The sequence below is a fragment of the Pteropus medius genome, unplaced genomic scaffold, assembly GCF_902729225.1.
Source record: "Pteropus medius unplaced genomic scaffold, Ma_sr-lr_union100, whole genome shotgun sequence".
In the NCBI taxonomy this organism is placed as follows: Eukaryota; Metazoa; Chordata; class Mammalia; order Chiroptera; family Pteropodidae; genus Pteropus; species Pteropus medius.
In genome coordinates this window covers 9475981-9498537 of record NW_024342473.1, presented here as the reverse complement: position 1 = coordinate 9498537, position 22557 = coordinate 9475981, and the positions used below count along the sequence as shown (strand labels likewise).

Sequence of the window (22557 nt, the reverse complement as noted above, 5' to 3'; positions counted from 1 at the left end):
CGCGCGCCTTCGCCCACGTGGGGGCGGCCGCAAGTGACCAATGGGCGCGCGCGGCAGAGGGCGAAGGGCAGGCGGGCGCTGGCGTAGACGCGAGGGACGCTCGTTCGCTCCCTCCATTCCACTCCGTGAGTAGAGAGGAGCTAGGCCCGCAGCGGGGTGGTGCCAGGGTGGTGGTTAGGCTCTGCCCTTTCGCTTCTCCCCTCGCTGGGCTTACGGAAAACCTGTTCCGCTGAGTCGCGCGCTTTCGACCTTCACTGCTGAGCGGACTCAGAGCCGCAGGAGAAAGTCTGGGCGTGATTATGGGGAAAACTCGTTTGGACGGGCCCAGCGGCCTGGCCTCCCTTCTCTCTAGGCCCGCCCCGGCCCTGTCCCGGGTCTGCGCCAAGCGGATTGCTGGGTCCCCACCTAGCGGAGTGCCCACTGAAGGGGTGCTCCCACGTCGCTCCACACCGAGGCTCTTTGCCACGGCAACGCCTGATAGCCTGAAGTCTTCTGAATTTTTTGTGGGGCTCCTGGCGGTGTCATTCAGTTATTTGTTGTTCCTGTAATTATTGAGCACATAGATGAACCAGACGGCTCGGTCTCTGCCATCATTTAGCAATCTCTTTCCTTAAACTAGGCCGAGGTACGATTTTTAAATATGCTGTACAGGCCTGAGAACAGCGACTCACCTGTACAGGTCACATCTCACTTGTTTCCTTATCCGTGAAATGAGGGAGATGGGCTGTGTAATTTCTAAAAAAAAAAAAACCTAACTCCGTGAAATTATGTCATTATCACTGTGCCAGTTTAACACCCATTCTCTGCGCTTGATGGCAGTTTTTAATTTTTAGAGTGAGAACAGCTGAACAGAAAAATAGAATGTACACTTATTGCTGAAAGGACTTTTCTTGCCTGTTTGTATTTGGTTCCAGTCATCAGTTAGATGACTGAGGGAAGTCCATTTCCCCTCTATGCCTCAGACCCTCCCTTGTGAACTAAGTAATAGTATTGTGTCTTGGATTACATGAGATAAGGCTCATCAGGTTTTTCTCGCAGTGACATACGTGATAAATGACTGCTTTTATTTGCTCAAATGATTTTACCTCCTGGATAGTTGTACATTTTTCGCTTTAATTGTGAAAACAATGTAGAATATTACCTGCTTGTTCCATCACAAATTTAGAAGAAAAGATGGTTATTTTTTTAAGTCAATTTTTAAATTTTGAGATCATCGTAGATTCTCATGTAGTTTTAAGAAACAATGGACATCCTGTGTACCCTTTACTCAGTCTCCCCCAATGAGAACATGTTGCAAAACTATAGTACACCATCACAACCAGGAAATTGAAATCAACACAATCCACCAATCTTATTCAGATTTCCCTAGTTTTACATTTATACAAGTATTTAGTTCCTTATAGTTTTTGTCACATTTGTAGGTTCTCGTATCAACTTCCCTCCTGCAGTGCACCCCTTCCCCAATCTGTTCTCCCTTTCTATAATTTTGCCATTTTAAAAATTTATATAAACAATTATGCCATATGTAACTTCAGAATTGGCTTTTTTCACTCAGTATAATCCCTTGAGATCCATCCAAATTGTATGTAGCAATGGTTCCTTCTTATTGCTGAGTAGTATGTTTAACCACCCATTGAAGTATATTTGAGTTTCCAGTTTTTAGCTATTTTGAATAAAGCTGCTATGAATATTAGTACACAGCTTTTTGTGTAAACCTGTTTTTGTTTCTCTGGGATAAATACCCAAGGATCCAATTGTTGGGTCATATGATACAAAACACATTTAGCTTTGTAAGACATTGCCTAATTCTTTTCCAAAGTGGCTGTACCTTTTTACATTCCCACCAGCAATATTTGAATGATCTTTTTCAAATCAAGAGCTCACCTTACATTTGTACACTCTGTAATGTCTTTGGCTAGAGACATTTGTATTCATGACACCACCTTCCTCAGCTGAGAATTCATGTTCATCTTCTACTGATGTCAGAACCTAGAAGGTGTTCAATGAGTGCCATGTGATGTTGGCCCAGAGATGGCCTTTGGGACCTTTGCTTCTAATTTCTAATGACTTGCTCTGTTGTATTTCACTAGACTCGTCAGGAATAAGAATCGGCATCAATGATAGGTTATTTGCAATGAGGTGGGGTTATAATTCTCCAATTCTTATACCACCCCGCCACTCTCCACATTTTTACATCCTCAAGAACTAGTTCCTTATTTGGTCTTTTGACTGCTAAGTTAGCCATCGCTTTGAATAATTATGTTTGAAATATAAAAACAGAACTTCCACTTTTTTTATTTGCATAAAAAACAATCTTTTTATGCAAATTGAGACTCTCAAATCTACTGAGACACACTATATATCCTATTTTGAGTCATTATTAAAGGTCCGAACTTTTCAAGTCACAAACATAATGGCAACCTTTAGAAACATCTATTACAAACTTACAGCCCTAAGCCATATTATGAAAGAAGTTTTTTAATTGTTTTAATTCCTGAATTATTTATTGCAGCAGTAACTTAGTAGTGATTATTTTTTAACTTGCTTTTAACTGGTCTCTTTTAATTCATTAGAATTAAATTAACCAACCCACCACTAGAGGTCTCCTCTTTCCCTGTAGAAAACATTCCCAGTAGTTGGTTGATTTTATCTGAAATTCCTAAAACCAATTAGCAAAGTCACAGTTGAGAACGTAAAAACTTACCAATTAATTTTTTTACCTTTAGCGCCAAATAAAAATTTGATTTTTATATTTAGATTATTTTATTGTGATATCGTACTTTTAGAGATCATAGCTAAAGTAAATTTGGACCTTTTTTTGAGCAGTATTATATAATGTGGGCCAAAATGAATCAAGTGAAAGTACTTACATTTTCACAGATCATTCTTACCTGTTTAACAGTTTCTCTGGTTTTATTTTTTTCCACGGAAATATATCAACTATTGAAGACTTAATTAGTAAATATTTGTTAAACTTCTGTTAGGGACATGGCACTGCTAGATGCTAAGAAAAATGGAAATAAAATGTGATCCTTGCTCTTTCGCTCTGCATACTTTTTTCTGCTTAACTAGAAACTCTTAATCTTTTAAAATCCATTGCAAAAGAAAACTCTAGTGTGAAGCCTTCTCTTCACTCCTCTGTGCTCTGACAGAACTTTTCATACCTCCTCTAAGACACCATGTTGCACGTTATTTATGTTGTCTGCCTTCATTAGACTATACATTCAATGACAACAGGAACCATGTCTTTGTCTCTATTTTGTTTGGTTTTTTATCTTCTCATTGTATCTCTTGCACTAGGTGTAGCAGACCTGTGTTAAGTATTTATTAAGTGAATGAGTGGATGGATGGATGAAGATGGCATTTAAATAAGGTCTTGAGGTTGGGTAAGATTTCCACAGACAGGATTGGGTGGGCAGGGAGGGACAGTATAGAGGGAACGGCCTAAGTTGAAGCTGGAAAGGCCAGGTTTGTAAATGAAGGTTAGCAGTCAATGGTTATTAGAGGTGGGCACAGGTGGAGAGACCTTTAACAAAAAGCTGGAAAGGGCTGAGAATGTGATGATATTATGGGGAAAGGTTTGCAGTAATAAAAGCAAAGTGATGGAGGAAAAGGGAGAAAGTTGGTAAATGATTACAGGTTCTGTCCTCAGACCTTATCTTTCACCATTCCACAATCTCAACACCCTTTGTCACTTCCTCAGCTCTAAGATGGTTCCCACTCAGGCCTCTCTCATCCTCTTTTTTTTTTTTTTTTCCTGAATTGTAGAACCAGCCAATGACTAAGGGTAGAACCTTAGACTGGTAGTAGAACTAGGTTCAAGTTTCAGTACTGCCACCAATTAGCTATGAAACATTGGGCAAGTCCTTTTAAACACATGCATTTATTAAAACCCCACCTTGTTCCAGAAAGGATTTAGGGTGTCAGCAAGTTACTTAATATCAGGGCTTTGGTTTCCTCATCTCTAGATAAAAGGTTTAGTCTAGGTGGTCTGAGCTCCTTCCAGCTCAGACCACCATTTTGTGACCCTGATTCTAATGATTTTTTGGTCATCTCTACTTCTGCGAACACTTCATATATAGAATATGGAAAACTGGGGTGGGAAGAACTTGAACTCTGTCCTCCTGACACTGATTTCCGATAGTGGCACCATCATCCCTCCAGTGACTCAGGACCAAAACTTGGTGTCATCTTGAACTTCTTGCCCCTACATCTCACTTACTGAGTCATGCAGAATCCATTCTGTAATGTCATTCCCATTTTTCCCTCACTTGACCCTTTCCCATGGCCACATATAGTTGAAGCCCTTGTTAGCTGTCTGTCTTGTTTTATTATACTTAATCTTGTTGCTGCAGAGTAATATTCCTGAAGCACAGCTCTAACAATGCCACTGTGCTGTGCTAAAACCTCTGACTCCCAACCACCTGCATAAGACAGTCCAAATTCCCTGCCAGATCTTGCCAGACCCTGTCTCCTCATCACCCCCATGTACTAACCAAACTGAACTACAACATGCCTTAAATATTCCTGCCTCAGCTAATCACTTGACAGTCCTTTTCCTAGTATCTTTATTGAAATCCTGATCTATTCTTAGTTTAACTCTTTTGAGATATTTATCAGGGTCTATCCTTTATTTCATCTACTTAGTAGCCTGTTTTAGCTGACTCCACCCTACCTTAAGTTGTCAGCTCCTCAAAGGCAGAGACAGAGTTTCATTTATCATTGTCCCACACACACACACACACCTAGCACACTATCAGAGAAACTTGAGATCAGATTGAAACCCAATTTAAAAATCACCTTCTCAGCTCATGGTTATAGATTTTTACATCTGGAAATCATCTGAGCACATCATCTCATTTTAAATATGAAAAAATCAAAGGTCAGAGAAGCGAAGTTACTTGCCCAGTCTTTCCCAGCTGCCTTCCCATCATTCCTCTCACTGTTCTAGCGACACTTTTTGCAGCCTTGTCACAGGAAAATCTGTTTCCATGTCTCTTCTTTTTTCCTAGATGTAAGTGTCTTGACCTTGACACATCGTTCCATAGGTGATTTATAGGAGTGGAGCTGGTTTCAGTGAATTAGGTGCACTGCCTGAATGGACACCAGGTGGCAACCTGCAGGCAGATGCCAACTGAGGCTAGAACAATGGAACTTAAAGTCAAGGCTGGAAGGAACCACAGAGACCCTCTTTTTTTGTAGCGAAAGAAACCGGGAAACTGAGACATGAGTGACTTGCTCAATAACTATTGAGAGGCAAGTGAGTCATTAGTTTTATTGGCACAAGAGAATCGACTTTGGAGTTGTTAAGTAAGTGACTATATGTTTGTGACTCTGATTGCCAGCCGATGATCTAATATGAATACTGTTTTGTGTGTCCAGATCAAATAATGCTGTTTGGAAAAATTTCCCGGCGGTTGTGTGGCTTAAAGAAACTCCCATGGTCATGCGACTCCAGATACTTCTGGGGCTGGTTGAATGCAGTGTTTAATAAGTAAGTTACTCTTATTAAAGTGAAGAGTTTAATAAGTAAGTTACTCTTATTAAAGGGATTATTAAAGTTAAGTGAATTCCCAATAGCTACTTGGTTATTTTGTATATTTCAAATGTTTTTTTTTGTACAGATGCAGTATGAACCTCATTTTGTTTGAAAACAAATAAAACATACACACAAGCACTGAATAAAGACAAAAAAATAGATTACAAAATATTCACTTGACTGCTTTGCAGGAGTTCAGTGATTTTTCTTTTCTTATTTGGTCTTGCCATGTCTTTCAAGTTTTCTAAAATATTTATTACTTTTATAATCTGAATAGCTCAGTAAATGTAATTTTAGAATATTTTATTCTATAGCTTCTTAAGGAATGTAGTTAGCTTTTTGAATGCTATCAAGGAAATGCAAGTTTTTAAAAAGTGAGTTGGGCATGCTTAGAAATATTTTGAAATTGATGAAACTAACTTCCTTGTTACTTAATATAGCATTAACACCACTAACTAGAGAAAAAGCCATGTGTAGAAATTAATATCACTTAATGAGATTAATTAATTAATTTGAACATAGGTTCAAAATTATTCCCTTTAATCTTTTATTATTAATAAAGACAACCAAGTGTACCATTCATTCAATGCATTTTGTCTTTAATATAGTGTTATTGAGTACCTCCTGGTGTCAAGCACTGTGCTACATATGAATCAATGAAGACTCATGTCTGCCTGATAAACTCATATAAAAATAATATGCCTTAGGGAATGCAGTCAGCAGCAATGTAATGGCTAGGTGTAGAGCCAGAGGAAAGAATAATCATGGGGATCACTTCATAAACTATATAAATGTCTAACCAATGTACTGTATACTTGAAACTAATAATAAAATTTAAAAAAATTTTAAAGAAATAGTTCTGTAATCTTAATAAATTAATAAAAAAATAATAAATATGCCTTGACAGTGTTCACTTGGAAACAAAAAGTAGGAAAGGTAGCAGGTAGAGCTATTGTATGTTTCTGTTTTATATAGATCTCACTAATATACTTGTCTCCCTCCTCAGTCATTTCATATGAAAAATTGCTGCTATTCTATATTTATGTTGGTGAATATAGTTAAGAATCTAGTGATCATAGTAAAAGCTAACTGCGTTTGTTCTCTTTGCAACAGAGTAGATTATGAACGCATCAAGGATGTCGGCCCTGACAGGGCAGCCTCTGAGTGGCTGCTGCGCTGTGGGGCCATGGTGCGCTACCATGGCCAGGAGAGGTGGCAGAAGGACTACAACAACCTCCCAACAGGCCCTCTGGACAAATACAAGATCCAGGCAATCGATGCCACTGACTCTTGTATCATGAGCATTGGATTTGATCACATGGGTAATTACCCTATCATTTGCTTATGGGAAATGCAGCCGATTTTTAGTGACATTTTGTTGCAATTGAATATTATAGTCATAAGTGTATCCTTTTTACCAGTACAGTCCAGTTTCTTCCTATGTATGATATTTATTTTTAAATTAAATAGAAGTTACAAATACCTTCCTCTCTCCCCTCACTGAGCTCGTCTCTACATGACTTTGTTATGTGGTTTATTGACTTAAAATTTAAGACCTTGTTTGTCAAATTATATTTGTCAAAGTTCTGTCACTGAGAAATCCTCAAAAATGTAAGAATAATTATATCCACACAGCTTATGCTTATGTGCGCATTTCTTTCCTCCAACGCATGAGAGTCTGACTGCTCCTGTCTATCAGCACAACACATATTGTGAACACCTTGTATGGTTAATAAGGTGTCTAATTGTTCCACTTTTCCTGGGACTGAGAGCTTTTCCAGGACATTAGACTTTCAGTCTTAAAACCAGAACAGTCCCGTGAAGCTAGGACAGTTGGTCATCTTAATGGTAAAGCAGATTCTTAAACTGAACTTTTTTTTTTAACCCCCAGAGGGCCTACAGCATGTTGAAAAAATAAGGTTATGCAAGTGTCATTATATCGAGGATCACTGTTTGGAGAGACTTGGTCAACTTGAAAATTTACAAAAAAGCATGTTGGAAATGGAAATAATTTCATGTGGGAATATCACAGACAAAGGCATCATTGCTTTGCATCATTTAAGGTAGGCGGTCAGTGCCAAAGTGAAAATTTGATAATGATGTTAAGGTGAATAATCAGAATTTAAAACAGTTGAGAGGTAGTATCTTTAGCTCTGAAAATATGATTTAAGAAAACGACTTATCTTTCATCTGTAATACTTTAGAACAGTTAAAATTATTAATCTTAACATGTTAAGGTTTTATTGCATTTTTTAGGGGGCATCTTTTTAAAGAATTAAATCTATATAAAACACCTAGCATGGTGGCTCCTACAGTATGCTCTCAATAAACACTAGCTAGTATGCTTCCTCTCCATCTTTTAAAGCAATTTTCCTCACGTTCTGCCAATAACTTATCACAGGAAGTTTGAGAAATTTTAAGCATTAGAATCAAAAGTACTAGGTTGTTTGTCTCTTATATTAGTTGAAGCCTCAAGGCTGCGTCTTTTAATAGCAACTTCAGTTCCTTTAAAAACTTTCCCAATTTTTTTCCTTTTCTAGGTTAAAATTCATATTTTATATCTCACATGCAAAGGAGTTCAATGCCGTAATATACATTTAGTATTTGGAAAGATATAGCTAGAATTATTGCTATAATTCAGAACAAAACTTTCCAAAGTCTGGCTTAGTTCCTAGCATGAATTTCATTTAAAGTAGTACTCTAAGACTACCGTTCTAAAAGTCATTTTGAAAGTATAGAGTGACATATACATATTCTGTGTGTAATTTTTTTCTAAAAGTCAATAAATTGAGTTTATTTTTAATGCTGCAAGAGTAAAGGCCAAATTGAAGTAACTTTTTTCTTTCTCTTTTTACAGAAAACTCAAGTATTTGTTGTTAAGTGATCTTCCTGGAATAAGAGATAAAGAAAACCTTGTTCAAGCCTTTAAGACAGCACTACCTTCTCTGGAACTAAAATTAGACTTGAAGTAAAATAATAAGTGCCTTATTCAATATAAAGTATCATTTAAAATTATTGATCCTAAACAGCATCAAGTATTATATAATCATCAGTAGAACTATAAGGATAGTATATCATGACATTTTAGAAGCAGAGTCCATCATGTAGAAAATATTCACATGTGACTCACTAGTTACTAAACTGGAAACAGAGTTTAAGTACATTAAATCATTTTAAGAAAAGTGCAACCCAGGTAGCATTTTAATTCTAATATATTCCTCATTTTATATAGATATCTATACAGATATCTCCTGATATACTTAGTTCTTTAAAGTGACTTAAGTGTACAACATATTTATTGTATTTTAACAGTAGTTTGTTACATTTTAAAATTATTGAAGCATGATACTATAAATATACAATTATGAAAAATTGGAAGCTAAATTTCAGATTCACTGATGAGTCAATTATGCAAAGTAGTCAGTGGTTGTTGAGGCATTCATTCATCTGGCTTCCTGGCATTTGCATGCCTTTCTCATGATCCTGCATTCCTGTGTTTTTTATCACATACACTCGTTCTCTGAATAGTTTCTGGCTAATTTGTCTATTTAGTAAGCTTAGTCTGGTGTTTTATTAAAAGTAGACATAAATACTTGACTTGACTGAATTCAAATCGTCCTGCTGATTGCAATAGAACAGAGGAAACAATCATGAAGACCAGCATGGCCCTACTTACATTTTGCTTCAATTTAAACAGAAAAGTTTAAAATGTCAATTACAATTTTTATTTCCTCGTATATGTTGGACACTACTTCCTGTGAGTGCAAGGGACTTCAAAAAGAAGTGTATAAGCACAAAATTCAATTTATATCTAGGAAGCAGAGATAAAGAATATCATTAATAGGTAAAAACAGATCCTTATTCCTACCTGCCTGAAGCGGCCCTGATTCTTTTATTGTTAGTTATATGCCATTTCATTTATGGATTTCTGTCTGTTTGAACAGTAAGCTGCTGAATATAACTTTGACTGGAAATAATTTTAAAATAAACTCTATGATGTAGCGTTCAGGCAGAAAATGAATTTTAATTGTGTTTAGAAACCAACTTATGTCAATAGCACATACCATAAATGATATACTGTTTACTAATATGATTGCCACTGTCATTTTAAAAAAATCAGAAAATAGTAAATTAAAAAAGACAAGGATATAAAACAGTCTCATGTGAAACAGTGGTGATCTCATGCTGAAGAAAGAATTGCAGATATGAATAAGTTAAACATAAGCATACATTTAATAGAACTCAGTAGAAAAAAAAATAAGCGCTTCTATCTCATTTGTTAGATTACTGTATGGTGAGGCAACTGATTCACCACAGTTTAGTCTGGAGCTAGTTTTCTATTCTGAAGAGTTTTCTGTCAAACTGTTAAATGAATTAGGCAATTATAGTCATCTGCCTCGTCAAGCATATTGTTTTGGGTTAAGGAAAAAAACCCACAAAATGTAAACTACTCACAGAAGTTGGATGTACTTCCTCGAATCAAGGCTGCATAACAAGAATTAAATAATACTGGGATTAGTATTTAGCCCACTATCAGCTCTATGAAAGAAGCTATATACTATATACATCAGGAAGCTTCAGGATATTAAACTGGCTGGAGTAGCCAAGATTATTGAACAGTTGCCAGAATTGGGTGGATTACTTAGCTGTAAGTGAATAAGGGCAAATGCTGTCATGAAGAAAATTAACATAGCAGTAAACAGTACAGAAGAAATGTTTTGAAGAAACAGTAAAATACACCTTCAAAAACCATGGCTAAGAACTGCTAGAAAATAGTAGCACATCAACCAAAAATGGCTTTGAGATATAAGAAACAGACGTGAACTTTATATTGCCCTCGTGTCCAGGTGACAAGAATGAAAAAACTTTTCAAATAGAAGCAATAGGCCAAATCGAAGCTAATTATATGTCATCATTTTAAGTATCACTGCAAAGTTAGGAATCCTCAATATCATTTTGGACATTTTTATTAGTAGTTGTTAGTATAGTACATATATATACACATATATACGCATACACATATACATATAGTGTAAAAAGATATTTCAGAGAAAATATCAATTTATAACCTAATGTCTTTTCATAAACAAAAGCTCACAATTTCTTCTAAAATCCAGATCACTAAAGTCCTGCCTGTAGATCTGTCTCCAAGTCTGAGGCATAGCTGGAGAGAATGAAGTATTAATTATTTTCAGGTTGGCAGGCTCAGTTCCTGCCAAGCCTATAGGTCTTATTCTACCTCTTGATCACCTTGGTCATCTGCCAGTCTTCATGCCATTGTTTGCAAGGGGAATAGAGTGAACAAGTGTAGATGGATTATAGTAAATCCATCCTGCCTGCAAAAATGACTAAGATGCATCCTTTACTAAAGATAAAAAGAATATGTAAGAAATGTCTATACACACATCATTAAATATATAAGCATATAAGTTAATCTTTTTATAACCCATATGATATTAAATGTTTTTTAACAACTCTTAAATATTCTGCAAAATGTTTTAAAATATAAAATTCAGAGAGAGCAAGCAAGAAATGGAATTTTACATATTTTGATTTCAAGAACCAAAACTCCTTAAATGTGATGTTGAGACAATCAAAAAAGGCAGAAGAATGTGGGACTCAAGATGACAAAGAGCAAGGGAAATACATATAGGCATTTTAGAATCTATTTTTCATTTGTTGCATATGGTACAATTGAAGCATAAGTTTTTTTTACATCTCTAGTTTTGCCTGATGTATGGACAGTAGATACCATTTATATAGCTGTCCATAGATACCATTTATATAGCTGTCCATAAACTCAGCTACTTTAAAATAAAAGTACAAGTGAAAATCCAAGTTTTTCCTTTCTGTTCTAGACACCATCAGCAAGCACAGAAGGCTGCCTCTGGAATTTCCCTTCACATCTTGCCAAGTGACCTCCCCCAGTTACTTAAGTTTGCTCAATATTGTGATTGTTTTCAATCAAATATATGTTTTATTTTCTTCGAGTTATTCATCAATTCTTTTTATTATCAGTCTCCAAGCTCCTTAAATGTTTGGAAAATGGTAGTTAAGTTTCTTGGTATTACAGTAGTACTTCTTATTATCCAAAGCTGGAAGGATGCTGCTGCTAGTCAGCTGAGGTAGGTACTGCAACTAAAAATACAAAACACAGAATTAGGTTCAATGCTGTACATCTTTTTTCACCACTGATAACACATCACACAAAAGTAAATTTTTCAGCAGAGAAACAGTTTTTGTGCAACAGAATCCAGAACCTGAGAGAAGACAAAAGGTTTAAATTTGGTCTCTACTTTTTCCTTTTAAAGGTTTATTTTATATTAAAAGACAAAACACACATTAAAGAAAATTTAAAGAGTATGAAAAAGGAAAAAATCTGCATGTTAACCATATTGGAAAAAAGCACATATTCACAGGAGTTAAGAGCTTCCTGGGACCTTAGAGATCATTTAAGCCAATGCCTTGTTTTATAGCAAAGAAAACAGATGTCTGGAGCACTTAGGCAATTTTCCCATTTACTCCTTAAAAGACAAAACTGCTCTCTTCTTGCCACCAGAAAATGTTTAAATTTATTGTCAATGTCAAATGAAGGTAAGGAGAACACATATTTCTTGTATAGTACTATATGGCCTTAGGTATCTGAAAAGTGGGTACTTTTTATTATTTTTAAATCAAACAGTTGAATCCTTCAGTACATACAAGCAATATACATAAATTAGGGGCTTCCCCTATTCTTTCAAGTAAAAGTATTTCCATCAAGACCTTTACTCTTGAACACAAAGAAACAGATAAGGGGTAATGGGTGGGGGGGAAGTATTTCTAGCCTGTATTGCTACCCGGGTCAATAAAATAAAGACATTTGTAATTTCAAAACTCTGGTCTATCTTAGGGTCCTGGAATTCATGCAGTACCTGTTGCCAGTGGCCTGTCCACCCTCTTCCCTCTTCCAAACCTCATACACCACCAGACACCATTCAGTGTGCTGTGCAGTGGAGGCTGCAAAGGGAAAGTCTAAGGCAAGATAATTTAAGGAGTATCTAAGGCAGATCCAGAAGTGACCAGGAGCAGCCAGCTCAGCTGCGGTTCCAACTAGTCCTTCTAAATTATTACAGCTTTCAGCCTGTGACAAGACACTTATTGGGAGGCTGTTTTGCCACCTAACACCAATCACTATTCTTCACACGTTCCCAGTGAGACGTTTGGAGGCTATTCGTTGGTTAAATGTACTGTTCTGCTGCTATCACTGAAAGCACTCATCACTGCATTCACCCTAGCCAACTCTAATGATTAAAAGATCAGGGAGGAAAACAGTTTCTTTTTAGGATAAACCTGGAATGTCAATAAATACTGAAGGTAAAAATGATGACAGAAGGATAAATCTGATTTCATTTTCCAAGAAATGCTCAGCTGGGCTCACACCCGTGCACCTGGCTGAGACCTGTGCTTATGAACACCAAAAACCCTGGCCCAAGTGTGGCAGCTGGGCACCGCAGGGCAAGGACACTTTTAGGATTCAGGGAGAAGCGGCCTTAAGAGGCAGCTATAGTGGGTGCCCTGGTTGGTCAATCATGTGACCTGTCTTCTGGGGTTGGAATAAGGGTGCTGGAGTTGCAAATCACAGTTGCCACCTCAAGTATAAATTCAGACTCTACACTAGGTAGCAAGTATGAGATCATCTGAAGCTGCAACCTTGGATGCTTCTGTAAAGCAGCGGTACTTTCGGCTCTGTCTTAAGGTCTTCCTCGTTGGTTTGTCATGATCTTTTGCCAAATCCCCTATTTCTCTGATGCTGTCAAAATATGGGTGTTGCAACAACTGTTCACAGGTCAGTCTCTCAGCAGGATTCATGTGAAGACAGCCCTGAAAGAACATAAAAATTCCATCTTCTTACTACTTTAAAATAAAATTAACTTATTAATTTTTTTTTGTCTTTGTAAGATTAAACTTCAGTTGGGAACAAGGTGGGAAAGAAGAGGAAAATAAAACCAATTATGATTTTAGTTCCTTCCACGATCATTCCTAAATAGGTAACCGCATAATAGTTTCTAAAAATACTAACAAAAAAAATTTTCTCCACCTGCTGTTCTTGAGGCAGTTGGTGTTCTGTCCTGAAGGAGTAGAACACCTCAGTGTCCAACTTGAATAATCCACTTAGCCTGTTTGGTCCCTTGTAAATACTTTGGAAAAACTAGTTTAATTTAGAAAATAATACCTACACATGGTAAAAATAAAATGCATACAAGATCCAGCAAAATCTCTCCACCATTCTAGTTCTTCCATTCTCTTTTCTAAAATCCGTTTTTTTTTTTTGTTTTTTTTGTTTTTTGGTATATTCTTCGAAAAATAGTCTATGCATTACAAGCATATATGTGCCTGCATTGAAAGAAAGGCTTAATATACATCCCTTTATATCATTCTTAACTATTTGCTTTGCCAGTAACTAGGCCATATGGCTCATACTTAGATAGATTAAATCTCACAACCACATATACCAAGGAACTCTCATTTTTTCTATTATAAATGCATCAGTGATCGCATTAAATATTTTTTGAAATAGGTAGGACATTGACAGTAACTTGCAAATATTTTAATTGGTACCTCATTTACATATGACCTACATATTTCTGAAAATCAAAACCTACTTCAAACATACTAGGGAGTTGGCTATTTAAAAAGATCCTATGGCTAAACATGTTTTGAAGAAAACGACCCTTTTTTTTAAAACAAACACCACTCCTCTGAAATGTCTATTTCGTGTAAATTTAGATTTCAAATACAATGTTAGGTTTAAGTGAAAAACAGATGTTTTCACTTTAATAGAATGTGACCCATTTTAAAAACTGAAAATACATATACTTTTCAAAGGAGGAGAAGAATTCTAAAAGGAACACTTTTCAATCCATAGATTCCTCAATGATAACAGCTGCTGTGTGCTTCCTGGTTGTCTGGAAGCCATGATTTTACCTTCAAGAGCCCCAGGGCAGGATAGGAGATGTTTGGAAATTTTAATTCAAGTGGTTCCTGTTTTAGAAAAAGAAAAAAGGGGGGAGGGAGGTTACATACAGAATATATTCAAATATAAGGTTACTTCAGATTGCATTTCTTTTGAGTGACAGTATTTTCCTGGCACCTTCCTTGCCTCCTCCACCCTCTGCTCAACATACGTCTCACCTGAAACAACCTCCCTATGCCTGTTTCACAAGCTCCTTTTCTCACCACCTCCAAATGGCTTTTCCAAATTTTCTTCCTAATGACTTCTTTCACTTCCTGAAGAACTGATGTAGGTAGAAAATTGAGAAAACACTAGTGAAGAAAAAAATGTCGAGCAATCATTATTTTCTTTTTTTTTGTGTGTGCTTCAATTTATATAACTTGCCTTGCCTCAGAATAATTTTTGCACTTATACTGGCATTTATATAAAGGGGGCCCCAATTATTTCATTTATTTATATTAACGTAAAGGGAGCTTCAAAATAGTTTGGGTTTTTGTTTGTTTGTTTGGTGGGAGCGTTGTTTGTTTTGCTACCCAGGTGAACAGATGCTTCTTGGTTTTCTGAAATAAACACTGTTGTCTCCTCTCACAAGAGCCTGCTGTTTCTCTGATCATCCTGCTGTTTAGAGTCTTCCAAGCAGATATTTATCAATCTCCATTTGGCCATATGAGACTATTTTGCTCTAGTCACATGCTGGAGACACTGAGGAATAACAAAAACAATAAAGTGGGAGGAATGCCCAATGTCAGTCAGACAGACAGGCCAGTTAAAGAGATATACCACTGACAAAGAGGCTAATCAAAGAAGGGAGCTGAGAAAATAAGAGCCAGCCAAGCTGAGTAAAATAAATGAACAAGTGCATTGCATGTATAAAGATGGCAGTGTGTGACCTGGAAGCTGGAGTGACTGGCCAGGCTCTCTGAATGAAATAAAATCCCCAGTGCTGCGAGCACAGTGTTATTTTGGATGGGGAACTGGCCAACAACAACCAATTCTCAAGTGCACATTTATTAGCACTGATAAGAGATAAGAGCCTGTTTTAAGATTAACAAGGGAAAAAATCCTAAAGCAGATTTGTGTTAGCCCTTGAGAGTAGCCCTTCCTCCTCCCTCCCCCGCCCTCAGCCTCCCCTCCCCCAAAGCTTAAATATTTCTCTTGCTATTTCTGTGTGCTGAATCTGAGCACCACTAGGGATTGACGTGACATTGCTGACACTGAACTCTGCTGCCTCAGCAACAAGGCCTGAGATGAGGCGGCCTGGTTGGCTGTGATATGATAGTCCTATCCTGCTTGCTTAGCTGGTTTTCCCAGCCCCAGAAGCAAGCAGGCCTCCCTCCTGCAGGGTTACTGACCGACAGAGGGACTCCAGCACAGATGTTAAACCAGCACATCCCTTGCACTGCTTCTTCCTGTGTTTCTGTCAACAGGAAATACCCTGCAGGACAACCTCTGGGAAATCATGGGAAGCATTTTTTTTTAAATGTATGGGAAGCATTTTACGTTTATGAAACCTGGGTTGTTTCTGGGGTTTCACCGGTAGACAAGTGAACAGGAAATCCCTAAGGGATATTTAGTGTGGAACTGGGAACATCCAGGTCATAAGGGAGCTAGCTAGGTCACCTCACATATGCCAGGTGTCATTCCTTCCTCTCGGTCCCAGCATATCCACTTTTCCTATTGCTAGAAAGGCAGGAGGGGGAGGCAGTCGAGAAGTGGAGGGCTTCATTGTGGGACAAGTCAAGAAGTTGAGGGGACAGACAGCTCAAATGGAACTTGACAGAACTGTCATGTGGAAACTGAGCAACGGGAGGGTTAGTTTCAACTTGAAAGTAACTTCCTTAGACAGTAGAAACTCAGGATTTCACAAACCTTAATTGTGTTCTGCAATGTTTTTAATTATAATGCAGGCTCACTAGAAAACATAAAAAATATAAAAAACCATACAGAAAGAAAAAATTACTTCACCAGAGAGATATCCACTGTTAATATTTTTATATATATCCTTGCAGCCATTTATTTCACAAATGTAAAAAGCTTTGTATGATATTCCAGAGGTTGTCATATTATTTTATACTGATATATGTAAATACATGTAATATATAATGTAAATACATTACATATTAAATATATATTCTAATTATGTCAAATTAAATATACTGTTTTAAAACCTTTTTTTTTTCATTTAGCAACATGCTGTGGACTTTTTTTTTTTTACCAGGTGAATACATAAGAAATCTATTTTTACTGGCTATGTATTTTTAATTATAAGCATATACCATATGTTGTTTAATTAATCCTCTACTGATAAAACACTAAAGGAAATGATTTCTATCAAATAATGCTACATTTTTATTCCTTTGTCTAATAATTTCATTGGAATAAATTCTTGAAAGTGGGCTAAGGTTATGTACATTTTTAATTTTTCAGTTTTTTTAGAATGAATGTGTTCCCCACATTGGCCATAGAGGACAGGCACCAGAGTAAGGCTGACCATGTGAGTTCATTACCTTCCCCCTGCCTGCCCCCGCCCCTAGTCTGGGGAGTGAGAACACAGTAGAGTAGGAGATTTGGATGCTGCTGGATTTTCCTGGATGAGTCACTGTCTAAAAATTGATTGGCTCTGAGCTACCTAGCTTCAGCTGCTGAAAATGATGAACAGGTGAGGTTAAGGCAGGCAGCTCTGCATTCCTGTCCATCATGCTAGCTAAGCTCTGCCATCAGCAGCCTCTAAATTAGCAGTGAAGGCGAGGGTCTGGCTAGCCAATTACCCCAATTTTCTTTTCCACTCTTAAATTGATCTTTCAGTGCAGAATGGGCCATGGGGTTCCGGCAGGTGAGTAACTACCAAAACCTAGTTAGCCTGCAACTTCATGTGTAAACAGAATGATCACCACTTAAACAAGCTGGCAACCTTAACCCAGATATGCAGAACTCTTTCCAAAATGGGTCACTCACCATATCCTCAGGGTCTGGAATTTTCACCCCACTGAAGTACTGATTTGTGCTAAACACTTGCTGGTGTCTAGGAATGAGGTCTCCTTTAGACAAGAAGAAAGGGGAAGATAAAATGAGATTGATTAGCAAGCACTGATCTATAGTTTCCCTCCACTAGTGCAGTGTCTGCCTGTGCCTACGCCTACAAAGACAGCAGTTTGCTCTTCCAAGAGGCATCAAGACAACCTTCAAAAACCTATACTGAGACCTACAGTGGGCGAAGTGCCGTTTTAGGCATAGAGGAGGCGTGCACAGAAACAGAAAGCTACGAGGTTCTTGCCCCTTGAGGCTCAGTGTATTTAAGGAAATCAAACAACTCAGAAGCACACACACACACACACAAATCAGGTAACACCCTCTTTTTTTTTTTTTTAAATGGTGAAAGGCAGCAACTACAAATCAAAATCATATTAACTGAATCCTGATGAGTCAAGATAAAAGTGTATTGGCCTAACACTTAGAACAGTGCCTGACACATAGTAAGTACTCAATAAATATATGAGGAAAGAAAGAAGGGAAGGAAGGAACGAGGAAGGAAGGGAGGGAGGAAGAGAGGGAGAAAAGGAGGAAGGGGGAGAGAGAGGGAAAGGGAGGGAGAGAGGGAAAGGGAGGGAAGATGGAAGGAAGACAAATCAGGAAAGATCTTGCTAGAATGAATACATTTCTAAATTGGAACCACCTCTTCTTGTTTCCTCAAGTAGTGATCACCTGAAAATCCCATTTCATCTACTGTTTAGAAGCTCTTATGATGTGAAGCAATGAAAGAAGCATTTCTGTATTATGTGAGGCTTACTCTGCCCACATTTCAACCAAATCAGCTAACATCACCTCTGTGTAAATTTTTAGGGATACTGCACTTGAGGAATTTTGTTCAGAGACTATAAGGAGACTCAGAAAGGCACCTCTGGGGCACACTAAGGCCCATTTCCCAGAGCAGAGTCAAGGACAAAAACCTCTAAACCAGGGCCCCAGAAATGCTGCTATTGGACTGGGTTGGAGTTCTCACCTCAGGGTATCAAGTTGTCTGACTTTATCAATTTGGTTTGGAACTTTACCTCTCACTCAAATCCAAAAGCTGCTGTCTCGCCCCATTTTGGACCAGCAGGCCAAATATACTCTCTAATATCTTGCCCCCAGTCTCGGTGAGCTTCGTGATGGGAACAGTGCCTGTACCTTTACAACTTTCTTCCATCAGAGAGCTGAGGAGTAGGGGAGAAGGGACACGGAGAGGGTGTCCTAAAATCACCCAGGGAAACAGCAAAGGAAGGCTCAGTGTCCCTGGAAGGGCCCCAAGGTGCCTTACATGTCACTCATCGAAAGCCATCAGCAAGTATTTACTGCATACTACGTGCAGACACTGGTGGAGGACAGATGGAAATAAAAGACATGATCTCACCCTCGGGCAGCTTATAATATTTTGGGGAAGATAAAAGTACAAGACAAGACATGGTGACAACAGGTGCTACAAGAGATTAGAGGAGGAAAAGCTCACTTTAAATTAGGATACACTGGAAGCAGTAACCAAACTTCCTGACTTTTGAAGAGAACAATTACTGCTTCCAGGCTTTTTCATCTGTTCCTCTCCTTCTGTCTCTTCTCCAACCCTCCCCCTTCACCCCAAAAGCAGAAAGAAAGGAAAGGGCTTGGAGATGGGAGAGCAAGACGAGAAGGTGACACTAGAAGAATGAGTCTTTCTTCCTGACACTTAGACGGTTGAGAATCCTACTTTACAGCATCTAAATAATCCAAACAATCCTGGCAGGCTGAAGTCAAGGATATCAAAAGAATGAATTACCACTTCATAAATGAAATAAAATAGATTAGCATTCTGTAAACTGCTAAGCCCTTATAGAAATGGATGTTTTTATTGTTTCTATGATCATTAGTCAGAGTTTGACTTGATCCAAACTACGCTGAAGAGAGAATCTTGTGTCTTTTTCGACGATTAGTACATACACAAAATTGTTGATTCTTTTTATTAAAACAAATGTAGATACCTTGAATGGGGTCATTTAAACGGGACGTTGAGAGTTTCCCTCCTTCATAACTGTGAAGGGCATTAGATGAGACTAGGAGCTTGGCTCCGCCTTGCACGGACAAGGGTAAAACTACCCAATTTCCCAAAAGCAGGACAAAGACACCTCTTACCCAAGGTTTTCCTGATCAGGTAGAGCTGATCCACATCTGATTTTCCTGGCCACAGAGGCACCCCTGACAGCAGCTCAGCAAAGACACAGCCAATTGCCCAAACATCTACTGGGGGGCCATACTGTGTGTCCCCAACCAACAGCTCCGGGGAGCGGTACCACCTGGTAGCCACGTAGTCCGTGTAGTAGTCACTCGGTCCAGCTGGCCGGTGATGGGACATGGAAAACAGAGCAGTGGGAGCATGGGGTCAAAAACGGGAGGAAGAAGACCCAAGACATCGAGCTTGTGCCCCATCTTGTGGCTTTTCTAAATCAACGTTTCTCAATGCTTGTTGCACAATAAAATCAGTTGAAATATAGTATTTCTTAAATTACTGATGCTTGGTCACCACCCTAGTCCAATTAAACCACAATCCCTGGATGGGTGGGGGGAGATCAGTATAGTTTTTATAGTTATATAGTTCCCCACATAATTCTAATCTGCAGCCAAAGTTGAAAACCACTCTTCTAAAATAGTACTTTTGAAAAGTACTATTTTTAGCAAAAAATGGTAGAAACCAGGAGGGTAACATACTTTTCAGTAACCACTTTACTACGGTATAATTTTAAACAACTGTATGTGTCTATATGTTTTCAATAATTATGGAATTGTAATTTATATTAAGCCTATGCCCTAAATATACAAGAACTAGCTTTCTATAGCATTTAGACTGAAATCATATAAAGAATCTTTCCATCTTCTACCCTTAAGAAAGACTTCAATACTCACTCAAAAGCCGAGCAAATCCAAAGTCACAAAGTTTAATCACTGAATGTTTTGTGATGAGGATATTTTCTGGCTTCACATCTCTATGTATGCACTAGCCACGAAAATTAAACCAAAACAGATTATTAAAGAGCAACCGTAATATACGGGATAAATAAAACACATGAATATTTAGCAGATATTTGAGAAATCGTTTGAATCTCTCACTGGCCTTTTGGATAACAGCAAAATAGCAGCAAATTTTACAAAATAGGAGCACAAAATAAATCTAGTACCATACATATCATAGCCTGAATCATCCCAAATTCCTGAAAGACCCAAAAGTCACAAGGGTGAAAGGGAAAATGAAAGTAGGGTAGACAGATTTAGCAAATAAAAATATAGAACACCCAGGCATATCTGAATTTTAGATAACAATCTTTAAGTATAAATATGTTCCATGCAGTATTTGAGACATACGTATATCAAAAAGTTATAATTGTTTATCTGAAATTCAAATTTAACTGGATGTCCTATATTTATTTAATCTGGCAACCCTAAGTGAAAGGGAAATGTTAAAAGGCTCTGGACGAGGTTTTCACTGCGGCTGCTGGAGCTGCAAGTTGGTGCATAAGCAGAATTCATCATTCAGTTGTTTAACAGAACAGAACACAGTCTGCCTGGTAAACAGGACAAGCCCTGGGCCTGTTGAGATAAACTAGAGAAGAGAAGGGCGGAACCGGGAGCCTGCCAAGAGACCTCCCTTCCAGCTCTGACATTTGTCCTGACAAGATAAACAAGAGTAGGCAGTGCTCACTCTCTGGAGACAGTCGCTAGATGTCAGCTCCATCCCACACACATCAAGCGTTCTTTGAGCTGCATCCACCCCCATGGGATGTAGCCTACACTCCATAGTTTAGACTCAAATCACCTGTGGTTTCCAAACCGCAGCTGACATTGTTTAACAGGGAGATGTGAGAAGAATGTTTCTGAAGCTCCACATGATTTTCTTATTAAATAATTTTCTTGGCAAAGAACAAATCAACAACCTAATTAATAATTACACAGAAAGAACAATTGGGTTAAAATACTGTTACAGAGTTCCTAATAATCTTCCCTTCTTCCAAGTGTTTTCCTCTCTAGAGAGAATGTTGGATCCTTCTGCAGTGAAAGACTCTGTTTGGTTTGCAGCTGAAACCCTGGGGTATTCTTAACTTTCTAGAATTTGGAGAGAAGATAGAGGTTCTCCTTAGGCCTGGCCTGGTGCTCACTCCCAGGAACCTTCAGAGTGAGAGATCACTGTCAGTGTTTCCTCAAGGGTATTAATTACTCTGGAAAAAAATCTGGGAGACAATTTCTGAGTTATTTTATTACAGTCTATCTGGTTCTCAGCAATTAATGGCCCTGAGATCTCCACTCTTTTACCACTGGCTTCACATACTACTATAAATGGGTACACCCGTGAATATCATGGTGCCAGATGGTCAGAAGTATTCGTGAGCAAGAATGTGCTCCTATTTTGTTTTGAGAATTCTTTTAAAGCTCCTGCACCCTCCCCCCGTTAACACATATGGCCAAACAGAGTGTCAGGGGCTTTCCAGGGAACTGTGGTATGCACTGTATTTGTCTTTAGCGTCTCTGACTTCCTCACCAGGGCCTTTATGCAGTCTCTCTTGCTCTCCCATCCTAAAACCTGCTCTCAGGAAAGTGCTAACCCTCACTTGCAGTAAATAGCAATATAAAGTATCCACGTTCCCTGCTATATACGTGCACTTTGAAAAGGACTGTAGCCCTTGGCGAGGCGGAGACTCAGTAGGGAGAAGTGCTGGCTACTTTCATATTTGTTACTTCTGAGAAGGCAGCGTCAGGACAAATCACTTAGAACAGCTCGAAGATGGGGATTCAGGCCCACCAACAAAATTGATCCTGGCATTCGGTAGAATGACATATTGCAGTCAAATTGCCTTTGTGGCCAAAATGAAACTACAATATTGGAATCTGGCTTCTGTGTGCAGGGAACAGACGGTATTGTATTGGAGGGAGCAGCAGGCTCCCCAGCATCTATGAAATCACACCACCTAGGCCCACCTTGCCTCCACTAGGCCTCGCTGTGTCGAGAGTGTCAGAGGCTTCCACT

General features: G+C 38.3%; 2 protein-coding genes across 6 annotated transcripts in view; one reads left to right on the top strand and one right to left on the bottom strand.

Annotated features, from left to right (window-relative positions):
* The first annotated feature begins 14 nt into the window (after window positions 1-14).
* DMAC2L (distal membrane arm assembly component 2 like) lies at window positions 15-9141 on the top strand. 3 transcript variants are annotated; one of them, XM_039865175.1, is made up of 5 exons: window positions 15-125; window positions 5383-5494; window positions 6653-6861; window positions 7431-7602; window positions 8397-9141. In XM_039865175.1, the coding sequence occupies exons 1-5, from the start codon at window positions 41-43 to the stop codon at window positions 8509-8511; spliced, it is 693 nt and encodes a 230-aa protein (XP_039721109.1). In that variant the 5' UTR covers window positions 15-40; the 3' UTR covers window positions 8512-9141. The 3 variants fall into 3 exon arrangements, with proteins under 3 accessions (XP_039721109.1, XP_039721110.1, XP_039721111.1); XM_039865176.1 differs by lacking the exon at window positions 15-125 and adding an exon at window positions 5060-5256; XM_039865177.1 differs by lacking the exon at window positions 15-125 and adding an exon at window positions 5090-5260.
* A 402-nt stretch (window positions 9142-9543) lies between these two features.
* Window positions 9544-22557, bottom strand: part of CDKL1 (cyclin dependent kinase like 1) — a 46727-nt gene continuing 33713 nt past the window's right edge. The window contains exons 5-11 of one of the 3 annotated variants that reach the window (XM_039865171.1): window positions 20445-20535; window positions 19677-19877; window positions 17490-17572; window positions 14714-14809; window positions 14507-14563; window positions 13232-13402; window positions 9544-11677 (exon numbers count right to left, since the gene is read on the bottom strand). In XM_039865171.1, coding sequence (XP_039721105.1) covers window positions 11570-11677; window positions 13232-13402; window positions 14507-14563; window positions 14714-14809; window positions 17490-17572; window positions 19677-19877; window positions 20445-20535 — 807 coding nt within the window. In that variant the 3' untranslated portion in view covers window positions 9544-11569. Of the gene's footprint in view, window positions 11678-13231; window positions 13403-14398; window positions 14564-14713; window positions 14810-17489; window positions 17573-19676; window positions 19878-20444; window positions 20536-22557 lie in introns of those variants that run through there. The other 2 variants (XM_039865172.1, XR_005653341.1) reach the window with 2 other exon arrangements.

Excerpts from the sequence above, each read along its gene's own strand:
- DMAC2L (XM_039865175.1), top strand. The coding sequence starts at position 41 with ATGGGCGCGCGCGGCAGAGGGCGAAGGGCAGGCGGGCGCTGGCGTAGA. Across the intron at positions 5,495-6,652 it reads TTGAATGCAGTGTTTAATAA|AGTAGATTATGAACGCATCA; the intron begins GTAAGTTACTCT and ends TCTTTGCAACAG. Across the intron at positions 7,603-8,396 it reads ATTGCTTTGCATCATTTAAG|AAAACTCAAGTATTTGTTGT; the intron begins GTAGGCGGTCAG and ends CTCTTTTTACAG.